Source organism: Phacochoerus africanus, chromosome 2 (assembly GCF_016906955.1).
Source record: "Phacochoerus africanus isolate WHEZ1 chromosome 2, ROS_Pafr_v1, whole genome shotgun sequence".
NCBI classification, from domain to species: domain Eukaryota; kingdom Metazoa; phylum Chordata; class Mammalia; order Artiodactyla; family Suidae; genus Phacochoerus; species Phacochoerus africanus.
In genome coordinates, this window is record NC_062545.1 from 143521783 (window position 1) to 143540931 (window position 19149).

Here is a 19149-nt window from a genome sequence, read left to right on the forward strand (position 1 = left end):
GTTCAGTCCAGTTGCCATTTTGTGTGGTCATTAAGGCATAAAGCTGGGATGGCTCCACCCACTCCAAGGGCAAGGATGGAGGAGGAGGAAGGCGTGCCATCAAAGGGGTTACCACGTCTCTCCTTGCAGGGCTGCCTGGGCTCTGTCCCACACAGAAACATGTCAGTGTTTTGTGTGACCACACTCTCCTCCAGGGCATCCTGGGTCCTGAGTGGCCCTGCCTGCCTTCTCTCTCTCATTAGTTTTCTCTTGACCAGTGTGGTTAAGGGCAGCATCACAGCCCCTGCTCCTTCCCTGCAGTGCACCCTTACCCTCCCCCTCCAGACAACTCAAGTACTTTATTAGTATTAATTCCAGAGCCCCCTCAGCCACATGTGTCTTTGCTCAAAGAACAGTCAGAATCTGGAATAGCATTATCACAATACCAGGAGTAAATTGTAGTCAAAATTAAGATGGCTTTTTCATCTTTTCAGGAAATTTAATTTCCTAAAGCAAAGTGATCTAGGGCAGAATTTCCCCACTCTCTTTCTCTTCACTAAGAAGACTCCTTAAGGAGTCTTTTCAGATTTTTTTTTTCCAATTGTCCCCCCTCTGACATTTTAATGCCACAGTTATGCTGTAGCTCTCTTTATGTACGCTTTGTGTATTTGTGCTTTATGCTTTTTTATGCATAAATCTTTTTATGATTTTTTTTGTCCCCAAGGGACCAATCTTTGGTCTTTTGGGGACACCATCTTCTCCCTGGAGAGCACAGGTCTAGGAGATTAAGAGTGTTTCTCCCAGGTCTTGTTTGTCAAGCAGCTAACTTGGACTGTAGACGACCTTCCCCAGACCAGGGGGCTCACCACTGGAAAGTAGGGTTACCAGATTTAGCAAATAAAATATATTGAGAGTCCAGTTAAGATTTAATTTCAGATAACTGACAAATAATATTTTTAGTAAAAATATATCCTATGTGCTGTTTGGGCATCTGATATTCTGTCTGGCAACACTGCTGGTGTAGAGGGGATATAAACTGCACTTCTTTCTATTAAATATGATTTTTCATAAAGAGAAGTTTATGTGCCTCCGTTTATGTCCACCTCCTGGACAAAAGGACACCAGATCACTCTTACTGAAGTCTTTTTGGTTCATATGAGATTCTCATTTCAACAAGGGGTATTAGAAATAGTCTAAAATATGAGGTTCTTTTTTTAATTTTTAAATTTTATGTCAAAGCATAGTTGATTTACAATGTTGTATTAGGTTCAGGTGTACAGCAAAGTGATTCAGTTATATATATATACATGTATCCATTTTTTCTCAGATTCTTTTCCTATGTAAGTTATTATAGAATACTGAGTAGAGGTCCCTGTGTTATACAGTAGGTGCTTGTTGATTAACTATTTTATATCTAGTAGTGTATATATGTTAATCTCAAATTCCTAATTTATCCCTCCCTTCTTAAAATAACATTAACTCTAAGTTTTATATGGGATGTGTATAATACTGACAAATAATGAAACAGACATGAGATAAGTCTAGTCGTGCAGATGTTTTCTGGGTGCCCCGTACTGGAAGCTGGAATAAATCATAGCAAAAGGATGTGCTTGTGACATTCCTGCATAATGAATTGCAACAAAATTCTGGCCGGCTCTCCAATTACATCCAGCTAGGGCAAGGCAGTATAGGGAGGTCCATGTAGTCCTCACTGGCTCTGAAATACACTAACTTATAGCATACTTTTATCATGCAAAAACTAAAGCACCTTCTGCTTCTCACTCATAATCATTGACCCAAAAACACGGTAGACTTAAGAAGGTATGTGTTGGGAATGCCTGCTGTGGGGCGACAGGATCACTGACATCACTGCAGCTGCAGGATGCAGGTTCAGCTCCCAGCCCTGCACAGTGGGTTAAAAGATCCCGAGGTGCCACAGCTGCAGTGTGGGTCGAAACTGTGGCTCAGATCTGATCCCTGGCCCGGAATCTCCATATGCCACGAGGCAGCCAAGACAGAGTCAAAAGAAAGGAAAAAGGTGTGTGTTACTTTGCAGTGGACTCCATAGTTGGGGGAGGCTCAAAGCATTTCTCCAGTTTGGTAAAAATAAGCAGTGAGTCTGCTCCCCATCTGGGTCTACAGGAGATAGAAAACGGGGTGGATGCTTGGAAAACTCTTACTAGTTGGTGCTAATTTCTTAGTGTTTTAATTTTTTTTAAATATGGTTTAAAAAAACAACATGCTATAAATCTTAACCATTTTTAAATGTACAGTTAGCTAGTGAGTATATTCACACTGCCTTGGGACAGTTCTCCAGAACTTTTTCGTCTTGCAAAACTGAAACTCTGTATCCAGAAAATCTACTTTCTCCCCAAGCCCCAGCCCCTGGCAACCACCAATCTACTTTCTGTCTTTCTAAGCGTTGATTACTTTAGAGACCTTAAAATATGGCTGTTGTCTTTCCTGGGGTGGGAAGACAGCTCAGCTCCATCAAAGGGTAGTATAAAACGCATCAGCAGAGTGACTTCAGTGGGCCCTGGGGTCTGGAGAGGTCCAGGGCGGTCCACTGAGCTCTGTAGTAATCTCTCACCCGTGTTTCTGCATCTAATCCAATTTAGATGACGCCAGAGGACGGCATCAAATGAAAATCCGAAGCAAGACCCAGAATTACCTCAACCTGTATGCAGTGGAGGGCCTGCGCACTTTGTGCATCGCCAAGAGGGTGAGGGGGCGTGGCTCTGTAGGAGGGGCGGGGCCGGCCACTGGGCTGTCTCTGCACTCATCAGGGGGTCTCTCCCAGGTTCTGAGCAAAGAAGAGTATGCCTGTTGGCTGCAGAGCCACTTGGAAGCGGAATCCTCCCTGGACAACCGCGAGGAGCTCCTCTTTCAGTCTGCCATTCGCCTGGAGACGAATCTGCACCTGTTGGGTAATTACGCTCAGAGCGGGTATCTCATGCCATGGTGTGGAGTTTGCGAGTCCTGGACGCTGAGGTGCCCTGGCTGTAGTCAGCGGCAGCTCTGAATGTGCTGGGCTTGGTTAAGAGTACTTCTGGCCTGACGCTAGCGAGAACCCCAGATGGGCTGTCCTCAATTGAATGCTTTGGCAGTGGCCTGTTTCTGGGGCATTCCGTGTGCCAACCTGCTGGGCAGATCAACTGCACCCAACTTGCTTCCCCTGAAGCCCTGCCTTCCCACCAAAAATAGAGATGAGGAGCAAGCCTTTTCAACAACAGATGCTTGTAAGGCTACCCCCATTCCAGGAAACAAACAGAAGCAGTTGGACTCCAATCAGGGCTGCATTTTACATCTTGTGCATGTTTCATGGATTCAATTTGGGTGCAATTCATTTTTACTCAAATATGCTCATATTTCCTACTGAGTTAATAAGAGTATTTATAAGAGTATTTATTACTTTGGTATTTATTTAATTTAGTATTTAAGTATTTAATATTTAGTAGTGTATGTATTAAATTAGCTGGGTCTTTGTATGTGCATGCTCTCTCTCTGCTCTCACCAGGAGCTCCTTGCGACAGTGTTGTGTATACACCAGCCCCCAATCCCATGGTACTGGTGATCAGATGATACTCCTGAGGCACAAAGAAATAGGGGTTCATCTTTTAACAAGAAAGGCTGTAATTTATTTGGTCCCCTTTCCTGGGCAAAGGAGTTGGAATACCTGAATATCTCCATATGGATATCTAAGAAAATATGCATGTGAATTAATATTCAGATATTTAAGAGTATTACATATAGACACTTTCTACAATTTTCTATTTTGCCTATGGTGTCCTATGGGAGACCATGCACTATTCAAAAAAGCCCGAGGATCCAGAGGCCCAGAGGCATTCTGAGCGGTATCCTTGGGGGTGAATTAAATGAAACACTTGGAAAATGGCTGTGCCTCCTCTCTGCTGTCAGGGTCTGATTTCCTGAAGCAGATTTTCTGTTCACACCTGGAATGTGCTTCTCTGAAAGACACTATCATAGACCCATGGGAGGTGGGTGGGTCCCACTGGTTATCCTGGCCCACCTTGATGACCTCCCCTACCAGGGGCCCTCCCCACCGCCCCGTTCCCCCCCCCATCTCCACCACCCCGTCTAACTTCTTGACATCATCCTCTACGCACCTGCCGTCTCATCTGTTCCAGGCAGAAAAAGGGAAATGGAGTCTGTTTTAGTTATTTCAGGCTGCTCTAATAAGAATTCCATGGGGCTGATGGCTTAAGCAACAGACATTTATTTCCCACAGTTCTGGAGGCTGGCAGTCTCAGATCAAGGTGCTAGTCAGTTTGATTTCTGAGAAAGGCTCTTGTCCTGGTGTGTAGGTGGCTGGCTTCCTTCTGCATCCTCACAGTGTAGAAAGGTTGTATCTCATGCTTTTTGTCATAAGGGCACTAATCCATTCATAAGGGATCCACCCTTATGACCTAATCACCTCCCAAAGGCCCCACCTCCTAATGCCATCACCCTGGGGATTAGGACATAAACCTACGGATTCTTAGGGAGGACACAAACATGCGGTTCATAGCAGCACCCCAGCACAAGGAGCAACGGGACAAGAAGTAGGGCTGATGCAGGTCCCTTGGGAAGGAAGAGACCACCTCACCAGGTTGCAAGCAGAGGGAAAAACTGAGGCTGGCCTAGAGAACACTTTGTTGCTCCAAGTTGTATATTTTCCCCAATATATGGAAACCTGTATGGGAAAATCTGCATCTTAGGTGTTATGTCTGGAAAAATCATATTCAGGATAATGTTGCTTTCAAGAAATAATAGACCTCTGTGGTCAGTTTCAGCAGCAGATGGTAAACAGGGTTGAGAGCAAGCACTACTGATGTCATTTGCCAGAAGCTTTGTGTGGGATAGGTAATCTTAAAAACTTTTTCGTCCATTGGAGCTCCTGTTGTAGCTCAGCAGAAAAGAATCCAGCTAGTATCCATGAGGATGCCGATTCGATCCCTGGCCTCACTCATTGGGTCGGGGATCCGGTGTTGTTGCAAGCTGCTGTGTAGGTCATAGACAGCTCGGATCCTGTGCTGCCTGGGCTGTGGTGTGGTCTGGCAGCTGTAGCTCCAATTCAACCCCTAGCCTGGGAACTTCCATATGCCACAGGTTTGGCCCCAAAAAGCAAATAAAATAAAAATAAACCTTTTTCATCCCTTGGTGTATGGGTCATTCCCACCATCTTTCCACAAGCTTTGTTTCCAAGTTGTCTGAAAAGTTGAAAGTCAGCTGACTGTTAGGAAGCACTGGAGGTGCTCTGCACATCCAGAGAGTTATGTTCAGTGCCTCCCAGTTATTCCTACTGTGTGAAGTCAAGAGAGCTAGTGGATGAGAATCACCCCATGCTTCCAGATGAGTTGGACCACAAGCAGGGTCCAGTCTGCAGGGGCTGGCCAGTACCTCTACTGTGTTGGAGTGTGGCATTCATGCCTGTCGGGGAGGGGGTGGTGCCCATGAGCAGGGGACTCATCCATACCATTGTGTCTTTGACCAGGTGCCACTGGGATTGAAGACCGCCTGCAGGATGGTGTCCCTGAAACCATTGCCAAGTTGCGTCAAGCAGGCCTGCAGATTTGGGTTCTCACCGGGGACAAACAGGAAACAGCCATTAACATTGCATATGCTTGCAAACTATTGGATCATGACGAAGAAGTCATCACCCTGAATGCCGAATCCCAGGTGGGTGGAGTCCCAGGTGGGTGGTGTCCCAGAGCCCTGCCCTGCCTGGGCAGCCTCCTACCCCACCAGCCCCAGGGCAGAGCAGGAAGGAATGCCTGCCATTTCTGGAAGTGGGCCTTTGCCCTCTGCCTCTCTCTTTACACCTGTGCTGTGCTTCTGGCACTTAGAATGCGGTGCTTGTCATTGTCTCAGAGTCTGGGGAATTTAATGGGATTTCTTAGTTTCAAAGGAATGCACATCTGGACTTTATAATGCAAAGTTCAAGCCACATTTTCCTGACACACCATCCAGCTAATAGTATCAGAGAGTGTTTTTCATGTGGTCAGGTGGAGCCAAGGCAGCATGGTTATCCTCAGGATGGTTGTCTGACCGATGTCCCAATGGCATTGGGGTTTTAATTCATCATGTCTGTCCCCAAGTGTGGAGGGGAGATCTGCTTTCTATGGGCCCTGGCCTGGGCTCTGAGTCCTTGATTGACTGCCCCTTGGAACATCTCCAGAGGATGACAAGTCCAACTTTTATGGCTCATGCTCTTGGTATCACACTAAAGATGTGCCTAACCACAAAGATTTCTCCTATATTTTCTTCTAAATGGTTTATAGTTTAGTTTCTCAGCTTTAGACATAGTCCATTTCATGTAGAATTTTTTGTAAGGTGTGAGGTTTATGGCAGACTTCATTTTTCTGCATGTAGCTGGCCAGTTAATCAGGCACCATTTGTGAACAGTCTTTTTCCTTTGTTGAAAAATCAGTTAGTCCCGGAGTTCCCACTGTGGCTCAGTGGAAAGGAATCTGACTAATATTCATGAGGACGCAGGTTCACTCTCTGGCCTTTCTCAGTGGGTTAAAGATCTGGTGTTGCCATGAGCCGTTGTGTAGGTCAGACATGGCTCAGGTCTGGCGTTGCTTTGGCTGTGGTTGTGATGTAGGCTGGTGGCTATAGCTCCAATTTGACCCCTAGCCTGGGAACTTCTGCATGCCGTGAGTGTGGCCCTAAAAAGATAGGAAAAAAAAAAAAGAAAATCAATTCAGTCCTATTTGTGTGGATCCATTTCTAGACTTTCTATTCTGGTCCATTGATCTGTGTGTCTGTCCCTTTACCAATACCATGCTGTCCTTTGGTTTTTTGTTTTGGCTGTGCCCACAGTGTGTTGAACTTCCTGTCCCAAGGATAGAACCTACACCACAGCATTGACTCAAGCTGCTGCAGTGACAAAACTGGATCCTTAACCCACTGTGCCGCAAGGGAACTCCTGTGTTTTTTTTTTTTTAATATAAATCTTAAACTAGGTAGTATTTTGTTTAATTTCCAAGTACTTAGTGTTTTCCTGTTGTATTTCTGTTTGATTTCTATTTTAAACCTATTCTATTGTTTTCAATTCATTATTGTCATAGAACATGCTTTTGATGATTTTAATTCTTTTGCATTTGTTCTTTTTTTTTATTTTTTTTTTTTTGTGGCCGCACCCAAAGCATATGTAAGTTCCTGGGCCAGGGATTGAATCCGAGCCAAAGCTACAACCTACATATGCTACAGCTGTGGCATTACTGGACCCTTTAATCCACGTGCCGGGCCAAGGATTGAACCCATGCCTCTGTAGCAACCCGAGCCACAGCAGTCAGATTCTTAACCCACTGCTCCACAGCAGAAACTCCCATATGTTCTTTTTTTTTTTTTTTTTAATGACCCAGGGCATAGTTTATCTTGGTGAATGTTCATATGTGCCTGAATGTGTTTTCTGCTATGTTGTTGGCTGGTGGGTTAATAAGACCCAACTGAGAGATAGTATGATTCGATTCTTTTATAAGAGGGGTCAGCAAATTGTAGCCTATGGGTCAAATCCAACCTACCACCTGTTTCTATAGATATTTGTTGGAACACAGCCTTCCCCATGTTTTTATGTACAATCTTTGTCTGCTTTTATGCTATAATGGCAGTATTCAGTAGTTGCCATAGAGACCGAATGACCTGAAAAGAGTGAAATATATACTCTGACCGAAAATAGCCACTCCAGCTATTCTGATTTCTGTTTGCATGGCATACCTTGTTTTATTCTTTAGTTTATAATCTACTTATAGCATTTCATTTGAAATGAGGTAGGGGTTTGGGGGGAGGTTGGTAGTTAGGTCATGTTTTCATTCATTCAGACAGTCCCCTTTAATTTGATATGCTTAGATCATTTACATTTATTATAATTTTCGATATGTTTGGATTCAAGTCTACTCTTTTATTTCTTGTTTTCTTATTATTCTGTTTTCAGTTTCTCTAACACGAATTCTTTTTGCCTGTCTCAGGCTGACTTCTGGAAGGAGGTCACTGTGCACAGCTCATACTTACAGAGTGTGGGGTTATATTCCCCCTCCTTGAGCATAGAGAAATTACATAAACTACTTAATGTAGTCCAACAGTGAACACATAAATGGAATCCAGTGAACTTTTTATTTTGGTTAAAATGTTTCGGCGTTCTAAAACTTTTATTTGATTTTTCTTTATATCTTCTCTTTGTTTCCTGAGACTTCTTTTGTATTAAGTTCTAGAATGGTCTCTTACTCTTGGAACACTTTTGTAGTGGCTGCTGCAGAGTCTTTGTCAGATAATTCCAGTCTGTGGGTCATCTTCAAACTGGCTTCTGTTGATTATCTTTTTCCACAGGCACTGAAAATTTTCTAGTTCTTTATATGCTAATAACTTCAGAGTTCTATTGTGGGCATTTGTAATGGCACTCTAGTCATTTTATTTTAATCATTATTATTATTGTTTACAATTTTTACTAAATTATTTTTTAAATTAATTTTTAAAATTAAAGTATACTTGATTTACAGTGTTGTTCCAATTTCTGCTGTATGGTCATTTCAAATTCTACGGAGAATGGGGATTTTTTTAAGTCAGTCATCTTGGGTTCAGGCTGCTTGCTCTGAACAGCCTCGGGGTGTTGGTTTCAATGTCAATTTTGTTAAGTCTTTGCTAAGCTGTTAAAATCTGTCTCATCTCTTTGCCAAGCTCAACCCTCTCCCAATTTTTCCATTACTTTCTGATTCTCTGGGACTCCCTCTGGCAAGAAAGCTAGGGTTGGAGTTACCTTGATCTGCCTTGTACTTCTTCCCTGACCCTGACACAGGGGCCAAGTGGTGGTGGGTCAGACAGCATGGAGGACAGCACTTACCTTGCCATTCTGGATGTTCTGATGGGAAGGAAGGGCCACCTCCCTCAGTGTCCTCAGCAGCAGATGGCCCTGTTGTTCCTGCTGCTTCCCCCAGAGCAGAACTGCCTGGGGCTGTGCGCAAGAGAACAGAGGAAAAAATAAATAAAAATGTGGTTTCCTCCATCTTCTCTGAGCATTTGGAGTTCTCTTTTCCACTCCTCAGGCCAGAAGTAGAAGGCTTCTCCAGGAGCTGGGGCATACTCTGTCCCTGCTGTGGAGCCCACCTCCAGCTTCCATGATGCCTGAGTCCAGACCAGAGGCTGCCAGAGTGACAGTAGAAACCTCACTGTTCAGTGTCCTCAGAAGGCTGGCCTTCTTCCCCAGCCTGACAACTGCTGTTTGCTCTGAGTCCTCAACATTGCTCCAGGAATTGTCCAGATGCCACAGCTGCATTCATGGGGAAGGCAGGGCGTGCTTGCTCCTTCTTACCTTGTCAGTGCCTTGAGCTGGGACCAGATGATTCATGCTGTTTCTGAGATGAGATCCCACATTCTCTGCAAGGCCTTCCTGGTCGCCACCACTCCCAGCCCCTACCAGAGGCAAGCCTTTCCCTCCCTCTATCCAGTGACACTTTGCAAATCCTGGTCAGTGACTTGCTATGGTCATGGATGAGTGCACATGTGTCCGTCTGCCTGCCTATCACCCACGACCAATAGCTGCATGTTCTTGGTCTTCTTTTCCCTAGTCCCATTCACATTCCTAAATGTAAAAGGTCCCCGGTAAGCGCTTGTTGGACACCGCTGGATTTCCACGGTGCATTGCAGGAAGCTGGTCACTAACCCACCGTCTATCCGTGAAGAACTAGGAACCACTTATGTTCCCTGGAGTGTGTTCATTCCTAGAAACACTTATCCCACCTATGCCTCTGTCCCCTGACCCTGCAGATTCCCCAGTAAGTTCCCCTGTTCTTTTTGGAGCTCTTGATACAGCTTTAGAAGGGCACAGCCAATTAAAAGCCGCAGTAATTATGCTTTTTACTGGTCAACTGCAGAGCTTAGGGAGACACTGATTACACTTCTTTTGCTTTTGCTGGTGCCTCACTAGGAAACAAGAAGGGCTGCATAAGGGCCTCCGAGGACCCACAGGAAGTGCTTGGAAAGCTCCTGCAGCCTAACCAGTCAGCAATTCATAGTCCACAGTCTGGCCAGGCCTCCCAGAGTGAAGGTGCTCTGTTCTGACCTCTACACAGGATAATGAAGTCATGTGGGCTCTCATAGGAACCCTAAACTGACTCGATCTCTTACACGTTGAAAGTTATCCTCTTCCACTGGCTCCCCAGTTTCAGGAGGGTGGCCTTCTGGGCAGAGCCTGAAGCCCAGGATCCTCAGATGAGCTATAGGGAATAACCTAGTCTGTGATGTGGCCGAGTGAACCGCACCAACCTCTCATGTTCATTTCAGGAGGCATGCGCGGCCCTCCTGGACCAGTGCCTACACTACGTGCAGTCCAGAAGCCCCCACAGTGCCCCAGAGAAGACTGCCAGCAGCGTGAGCGTGAGCTTCTCGCCCGTCTGCCCGCCCTTGGTGACCACCACCCCCAGCCCCAGCCCCAGCCCCAGCCTTGTGATTGATGGGAGGAGTCTGGCCTATGCCCTGGAGAAGAACCTGGAGGACAAATTCCTCTTCCTCGCTAAGCAGTGCCGGTCTGTCCTTTGTTGTCGCTCGACTCCCCTGCAGAAGAGCATGGTGGTGAAGCTGGTCAGGAGCAAGCTTAAGGCCATGACTCTGGCCATAGGCAAGTATCCACACCGGCCAGGCAGGGCCTTGTGTGAATGAACAGCCCCCACCTCGTGCAGCTGCTTCCTCTTGAAGCCTCCTGAATTTCCTGCCTTTTCCATGCTATGCCAAGAGCTTCCTTGCTCTTTTTTCTATTTATAAAATCACACTCAGTGCAATAAAGCAGCCTGTTCCAAATATAAAGCTTAGATATGAAAACCACAAAATACACTAGCAACTGATATAGATATTAGAAAGTCAATAATAATGTAATGATGGTTTAAGATGAAGCTTCTTACTGCTTCCTGGGAGGCAGTAGACTACTGTCACAGGCAGCCATGGCCACAGCGGAGCCCTGCACATGAAACACTATCCCAGGCCCTTTGCAGGTGCCTCTGATCTCTGTGAGCTGCCTGGAGTCCAAGGCCCTGTAATGCTGCAGGACCCAGAGGCTCAGTGGTGATCAGAACTCCCATTGCTTCTTGTCTGCTGAACTTTGTTTTAAGACAAGCATCTAATTTTTTTAAAATTCATCCTAAGGTATAAATAGTTACTAAATTTTGCATCCTTCCCTTAAGGGTTGTGCATCTAATGGTGGTTTTTCCTTCCTTCTCTGCCCCTCTCCAGTGGTCACCTGTTTCCCCCCAGGGCAGCATCCTTGCCCACCTCCGATTCAGGTCGTCTCCCGTGAGGTTCAGGGACTTGGCAACGCCACCTGCTGGTGAGGGCCGGGAGAGACTGCGGGTAGCCTAGGAAACGGGAGGCTCCCCAGGGTCCCCGGATATCCAGCATAGAACAACCTAGGTGAGAGATGGCTCTGAAATAAAGCATCCTCACCAATCAGTAACAATTACCATATTTTCTACAAAAGCTCTGGGTCAGTCCCTCTTTGCTGCTGTGGGGATGGCTGCCCTATCACTCCTCATCAGGACAGTTGAGGCCTCTGTAGAGCTTGGGTCTGGGGTGGGATGGCCTTAGCAGTGTTACCATGGAGGCGGCCCTGCACTCCAGAGGGCTGTGGTAACTGTTAAGGGGAATGATCATGTTAAGACAGGCAGCTTTCCCATGGGTGGCCCCTTCTCAGGGAGGCTGTCCCGGGACCACCTTTCCCTCCTGTGTCTGGAATGGCTTTTAGGTCTCTCTAACAAATGTTGGAGTCAGGAGCCAAGGAGTCTGCAGGCTACCTCTGCACCCTCACCGCTAACTCTGCTCCTCTACCATCCACTCTCTGTGGTGATATGAGGACAGTGTACCCAGTAGGCTGCTGTGAGACAAATGATAAAGCACATTTTTAGTGCCTGGTCAGTGCCTGGCTCAGCCACTGAATCACAGGTGTGTGGCATTCATTTAGGAAAATGGAGGTAAAGCCTCTGCTGGTTAAAAAGAAAAGAAAAAAACAGGAGTTCTGTGGTGGCTCAGTGGGTTAAAGATCTAGCATCGTCACTGCTGTGACTCAGGTCACTGCTGTGTCGCAGGTTCAGTCCCTGGCCTGGAAACTTCCATATTCTCTGGGCACGGCCAAAAAAAAGAAAAAATTCAAAATAGAATCACAAAAGGGAAAGTAAGGACCCATCAGAACTTTAGCTCATTTCTTTCAGTGAGTTGAAGTGTAGATATGACTTATTCTTGGGCATCCAGCAGTTAATAATCCAGAGAACATCACTGCATACATATCTCACTTTGAATGGGACATTCTTGGAAAAGCTGCGGAGGTTATTGCTTCACATAATTTCAGTTGGACAAATATTGACTCATCACCCATGTTGGGCCCAGTGCAATAAAGAACAGAGAAATCACGGGAGAGAGATATCCTGGAGTCATGGTTTTAGTCATTCCAGAGTTGTGTATCTGCAACTCTGTGTATTTGAAACATGGGAGGTACTCTGGGACTTGTGCCCTTTTGCTGCCCTGTTCCAAGAATGGTCACTATCACTGAGTGACAGTGACTCCAAGTCTCTGCTTGCCTTTCCCTGAAGGTGTCGAGAGTGCTGTCCTGTGCTCCTACACTTGTTTTTATTTGGCTGCGCGGTGGCATGCATAAGTTCCTGAGCTGAGGATCAAACCCATGTCACAGCAATGCCCAAGCCACAGCAATGACAATGCTGGATCCTTAACCACTAGGCCACTAGGGAACTCTAGCTTCTATGCATTTTCTATCAGCAATGTGACTGAATAAGCAGGAGGTCTCCTTTATCACATACTCAGAGACCCCAAGGGTGAGCACAGTAGCTAACAAGCTAGCTGGATGTGGGTGTGCAAAAAGAGCCCTCCAGTTTGCTGGGCAGATTCCACCTCCTATCATCAGTTTTGAAAACCACTGGTGTGCTGTGAATTGGAGTAGCCTTGGCTAGTATGCTATATGTGTGACCAAGTCTGGAGTAGTCAAGGGGATAACGATGAAGATGGTTGTCCTGTCCCTCCCCATGCTGGATGCCATGTGAAGAGCTCTCTTGGTTTGAGGAGCCAGTAAAGCAGAGCACATTCTAAGTGGGAAGGTACATGCTGGCCGCTGCTTTCTGTCATACCTCCTGGTCCAAGCATCCTGCCATGCTGCTTCTGCCTGCATCACTTGGTTCCATAGGGATTCTTCCTCACTCCATCCTAGGACCCTCCACAGGACCCCAGCTCAAGGACACCCCATGAAGATCCATCAAGCCCATTTGATTCCATGGATCTCAGCTCAAACAATTCTTCCCACCTGTGCTGTTTCTAGGAGACGGAGCCAATGACGTCAGCATGATCCAGGTGGCAGATGTAGGCGTGGGAATCTCAGGCCAGGAGGGCATGCAGGTAAAGACCGAGGGGCCCTCAAGCCATGCTGGCATTCCTGTGGGTTCTGTCCAGCAGAGCTAAATATTGGACTTCAATACATTCTGATAGGAGACCAGGTGGCCGGTGGCACTTCATGGGTGTAAAGCCACGTGCCGAGAGCAGGTGTCTGTAAGTATATGTCTGTGAAAAGGTGGGAAAGAGTGCAGCAAGGTGAGTCATCGCCTTCCTCTGGCTGTCAATGCGTAGAAGGCCCTCTTTCCTGCCCCTAAACATTAATGGTACCATTTGCTGGAGTACTGTTGCAACCTAGTGCCACTATCCAGATGGAATGTAGCCATCTTGGCTTGTGTGAAAATTCATCTCTGCACTTTTTTTTTGTCCCTGTCTTTGTCCTGGACCTGAGGTCCAGGCAATGAACCAATGAGTTCATAAAAAATGTTTCTTTTGGATAGAGCTTTACAATTTCTGGACCTTTGATTAACTTTGAATTACAGTATTTTTAGCTTGGTGGTGACCATAGGGAACAATCTATACAGTCGTCTTTTAAAAGTCAGGATGTTGGTCACTGTTTGGTCATTGGTTGATCTGTCCATTGATGCATTCAGTTGGTAATTAGCTATTGAGCATGTATAGATGCCTGGCCTGTGCAGGCTTCTTGATTTCCTCACTTGATACTGAAATCAAAGTGGGATGGAAAGTCCTGAGCCCAGAAGCACAGTCATTCCATCTCAGGTCCATCCTCCGCACCTTCCAACTCTCCTCTTCTACTCCACTGGTTTGTGTTCTGTTACTTGGCATATTTTTTCTTCCTCCACAAAATTGAACTTGGAGCCCAAGTTGGAACTCATCCTTACTTCTTCACAGTGCCATGCCCATGGGGAAAGCCTCACCAGTGGCATATGGAGGTTCCCAGGCTAGGGGTTGAATCAGAGCTGTAGCTGCCAGCCTACACCACAACCACAGCAACTCGGGATCTGAGCCACGTCTGCGGCCTACACCCGGCAACACCAGATCCTTACCCCACTAGCGAGGCTAGGGATCAAACCTGCAACCTCATGGTTACTAGTCAGGTTTGTTTCTGCTGCACCACAACAGAAACTCCCATGCTGAGTTTTTCAGCAGCATTGCCTCTTGGCCCCCATTTTCTAGAGTGAAAAGCTACCCAAGGTGGTGCCATAAACCACAGGTGCAGAGAAGTTCACCCAATGAATCCACTTTTTATTGAAGACTCCAGATCCAGCATGTGGGTGGGGAGGGAGGGAGCCACCACCACTACGTGTCCTCAGGGCCGAGGGAGGCAGAGGTGTCTGTGAGCCATAAGAGACTTGGTGAGAACAGCTGAGCTGTAGGGCTCGAATTGAGGTTCTGAACAGACATGACTTTGGGATAGGATATTACTGGATGCTTCTGTATTTGTTTATTTATTTATTTATTTAGGGCCGCACCTGCAGCATATGGAAGTTCCCAGGCTAGGAGTCCAATCACAGCTGCAGCTGCTGGCCTGTGCCACAGCCACAGCAACACAGGATCCAAGCCATGTCTGCAACCTACACCACAGCTCAGGGGAATGCCAGATCTTTAACCCACTGAGCAGGGCCAGGGATCGGCCCCAACTCCTCATGGATACTAGTCGGGTTCCTTTCCACTGAGCCACAATGGGAACTCTGTTTCCATACTTATTTAAAGCTATACTTCTTTATGGAGGGTGCAATGTGTAAGACAGTGGTAAGGTTGTACCCCTTTTGACTATTCTCAGGGGCTCAGGTCACCCAGGGGAATGTGGCTCTGCTTGCATTTTAGTTGGTCTGATAAGCAAAGGGACATGATGCTGAGCCCTCTGGGAGATGTACATGGACCCAGGGAGTCCAAGGGTGGTCACTGAGGAAGAGTGAGGTGCTTGGAGCTCCCCACTCAGCCGGGGTGGGAAAGGGGTCCTGGGTGGGAGCAGAGGAGACCAAGGAGATTCTGTAGCTTTGAGACGCTGAGTCTTCCATGGAGTCGCCTGGTCTGATACGTTTGTTGAGTGCCCCACAGGCCAAGAACTGGCTGGGAACTGGGGTGGTAGAGGGACCACAACATCCCCTGTCCTCACTCTCATGGAATTTTCAGAACAGGAGGTTAGAGAAGTATTTTAAACTTAGGAATTCCCTAGTAGCTCTGAGGGTTAAGGATCTGGCATTGTCACTGCTGTGTCATGGGTTCCATCCCTGGCCCATGGCTAGGGCATGGGCGTGGCCAAACAAAACAAAACAAGACAAACTTACACCAATAGTCATAATAGAAGTGAGTGCTATGAAAGAGAAACACTGGTTTCCTGGTTGAGGATGTGACAGAAGGCTCTGACCTGGCTGGCAGGAAGCACTGGTGAGACCCCCTTGATGGAGGAACAAGCCATGTGTTTGCAGCCCAGATGTGGAGGTGGGAAGTTGTGACCAAAGGCTGGAGAGGCAAGCAGGGCCTGAAAGAGAGCTTCACCTGCACTTCTCAAGAGTCAAAGCTGCTTCTCAAAGACCTCCTAGTCCTCTCCTTAACTCTATTTAACAACAACCCTTTGACGGTTTTTTGTTTGATTTTGGCTGCCCATGGCATATGGACTTCCTGAGCCAGGGATCAAATCTGAGCCATAGTTTTAGCCTTGGCAACTCTAGATCTTTAACCCAATGTGCTGGACCAAGGATTGAACCACCACTCCAGAGACACCTCTAATACTGTTGCACCACAGTGGGCAGTCCCCCTTTAAGTTTTTTGATGACTCCCTTGAGGCCAGGGACCCTATGTGATCATGTCTATGTCTCTAAGTCTGTGCCTGGCAACTGGAAAGTCTTAATGTATGATTTTTGAGAGGATGGCTAGGAGGATAAATGAAGGAAGGAAGGGTGCACAAAACCCTTAAGATACCTGTATGTAGATAGGAAGAGATGTAAAGACACAATTTGCTTCCAGATCCTTAGTTTGGGGTTGGAAAGCATTGTAAGGCTTCAGACTTTTCTGATGCACGGTGATGTTATTCTGTTCCCCAGACTAGACAACATCAAAGGTGACCTACTCTTTTCCAGGTGTTATTTAATTATAGGAAAGTCAGTTAAATTTTAAAAGCAGACATGTTTTTGTGTGGAATAATCCTCCAAAGAAAAGCAGAAATGTACTTTTTTTTCCTCCCTTTTGTCTTTTGAGGGCTGCACCTGCAGCATATGAAAGTCCCCAGGCTAGGGGTCAAATCAGAGCTATATCAGCCAGCCTACGCCACAGCCCCAGCAATGCAGGATCCGAGCCTTGTCTCAGACCTATCCCAAAGCTCATGGCAATGCCTTAACCCACTGAGCAAGGCCAGGGATCAAACCCGCATCCCCATGGACACTAGTCAGTTTCATTACTACTGAATCACAACGAGAACTCCAGAAATGTATCTCTTATTGACATTTTCTTTGATTTTTTCCCCCAAATGATTAAATTCACTTTTCAGTGTGTTCCAAGTGGTTTGGGGGCACAGAAGGTGTTATTTAGATGGCATCTGTATGGCCCAGTTAGTTTAATTGTGGAGAGCATGGTGTTCAGCAAAGTACGGGGAAGCTTCACCCCCAGGCATCTTTCCTGTCTGGAGAGGAAGCCTGCTGTCCCTTGTCCTATCAACATCCAGGACCCTGCAGTGGACATCCTAGGACTGAACTGCATGGAGGCCAGGGGAACCAAGGCCCTACACTTGCTCATTATTTGTGGCTCTAGGGGAGAACAACCCAGAATGCACCTCCAGGACAGCCAACTGTCTTAACGCTGGTGCATACATATGGGCAACTTAGGTTCATCTTTGGGTTGAGAGCCTAATATGATTTAGATGAATAAAACATCAGAAGGTTGGAATAGAAGGGAAATGTCATGCATCTCCATATTTTTGTTTACCTTGTTAAAAAAAAAAAGCATGGGAAAGAAAAAGCAAAAACTTAAACAAAAAATCCATCAATTACATATATTGGAAATCTCAAATGAGTCCTCTAGAGCCATATCCCTGAATGAGGGTATTGTTGAGATTGGACCCCCCCCCCCGCCTTTTTCTTTGTAATGGCTGCACCTATGGCATATAGAAGTTCCCAGGTGAGACCAGGGATGGAAACCATATCCTCGCAGAGACAGTGTCAGATCCTTAACCTGCTAAACCACAATGGGAACTCCGAGATTGGACTTTTCTTAAATGCAGGCCATCATCAAGGGAGACAGTGGTCCAGCCAGCCTTGGCTGGTCACATGTGTTCAGACTGGATTTTTCCATCCACATCGCACCTTGTGTTTGGGTGGAGGGGGATCTTAGATGGCCTATAACGGGAACTCTCTCCCTCTCAAGGCAGTGATGGCCAGCGACTTCGCAGTGCCCAGATTCCGGTACCTCGAGAGACTCCTCATTGTTCATGGACATTGGTGCTACTCCCGACTTGCCAACATGGTGCTGTACTTCTTCTACAAAAACACGGTAGGTGTGGGAGTTCCCATTGTACTGCAGCAGAAACGAATCTGACTAGTATCCATGAGTATTCAGGTTCCATCCCTGGCCTTGCTCAGTGGGTCGGGGATCTGATGTTGCCATGAGCTGTGGTGTACATGGCAGATGTGGCTTGGATCCCAAGTTGCTATGGTGGTGGCATATGCTGGCAGCTGTAGCTCTGATTTGACTAGTAGCCTGGGAACTTCCATATGCTGCGGGTGCAGCCCTAAAAAGCAAAATGAAAAACAAAAAACCAAAAAAAAACATAGTAGGGGTTTGATGCCAGGATAGAGGATTTTAGCTATGAAAGGCCTGAGAGTCACAGGGCCCTCACCTGAAAGTGGCCCTTAGGCCACCTCATTGGTTCCACCCTCCTTAGCCTTTGTGGATTCCCCCCATACCTGGCCTGGCCTTGTACCTGGAATCTGAATTCTCCTGCACTACTGAGGGAGAAGGTTGAGGAAACGGGTCCATCCAGGAAAAACATCCATTCTTCATCTGAAAACAAAACGAAACTCAAGAATTGAATTCTACTCTAATTCCTCATGAAAATTTCTCAGACGGAGAGGAAGGCATTCAACATTTCAGTTGCAAACGAGGCCCAGAGCGCCACCTGGAATGGGCCCAGCCTCCTGCCTGCCAGGGAGAATCTGTCCTCATGGAGGGAGGAAAGGAGGAAGGAGAGCCTGATTTTACTCTAAGATGCAGGGCCTTGTTAACAAGCGCTTAATCTACTTGAGAAGTTCGAGGATAATCACCCTGCCTCCCAAAGTGAGAAATTCATTAGTTTTAGGAATAAGTTGGCCTTCCTTTCCAGTCAGGAGCAGAGAAGAAAAGTTTCCATAGCAACAGTGGTTTAGGTTCTAAGGCTGTTCGGTACTACAGGAGGAAAAAAAAAATCTCAATTATCTAAATGCTTTTCCTCCTCTTTGTTTGACCCCACTTGTTCACTAGGTGACTCATTAGGCATCACCTGAGGGGGTGAGAGAGAGAAAAATCAGGAGTGGGCGTGAAGAGGGAAGAAAGTCAGTGAAAAAGCCCAGTTTGTTGATTTTTAGGGTGGAAGGGAACAGTGGCATTCAGTCATAGACTGAAACAAGTCCTGGAGGATCTATATCATTAGAGGTGCTGTCCATGTAGACTGTCATTGTTTCTGAGCTTTGGAAGAAGCCATTTTTAGGTCAAGAAACCAGAGCTCAGGGAGGTTATGTGACTATGTCAAGGTCAGACATGTGCACCAGCCGAAGCTTCAGAACCCACACCCAGGCCGTTGCCTGCAGGGCTCAGCTAAGAATGTTCTTCTACAGTGGCTCTTCCAGGCTGAGACCT

At 46.5% G+C, this 19149-nt stretch overlaps 1 protein-coding gene across 2 annotated transcripts in view; it reads left to right on the forward strand.

Annotated features, from left to right (window-relative positions):
* ATP10A (ATPase phospholipid transporting 10A (putative)) overlaps positions 1-19149 on the forward strand; it is a 174468-nt gene that overhangs the window by 149380 nt on the left and 5939 nt on the right. For both annotated transcript variants that reach the window (XM_047766857.1, XM_047766856.1), the window contains exons 11-16: positions 2598-2701; positions 2780-2906; positions 5474-5658; positions 10261-10594; positions 13289-13365; positions 17683-17808. In XM_047766857.1, coding sequence (XP_047622813.1) covers positions 2598-2701; positions 2780-2906; positions 5474-5658; positions 10261-10594; positions 13289-13365; positions 17683-17808 — 953 coding nt within the window. The remainder of the gene's footprint in view (positions 1-2597; positions 2702-2779; positions 2907-5473; positions 5659-10260; positions 10595-13288; positions 13366-17682; positions 17809-19149) is intronic.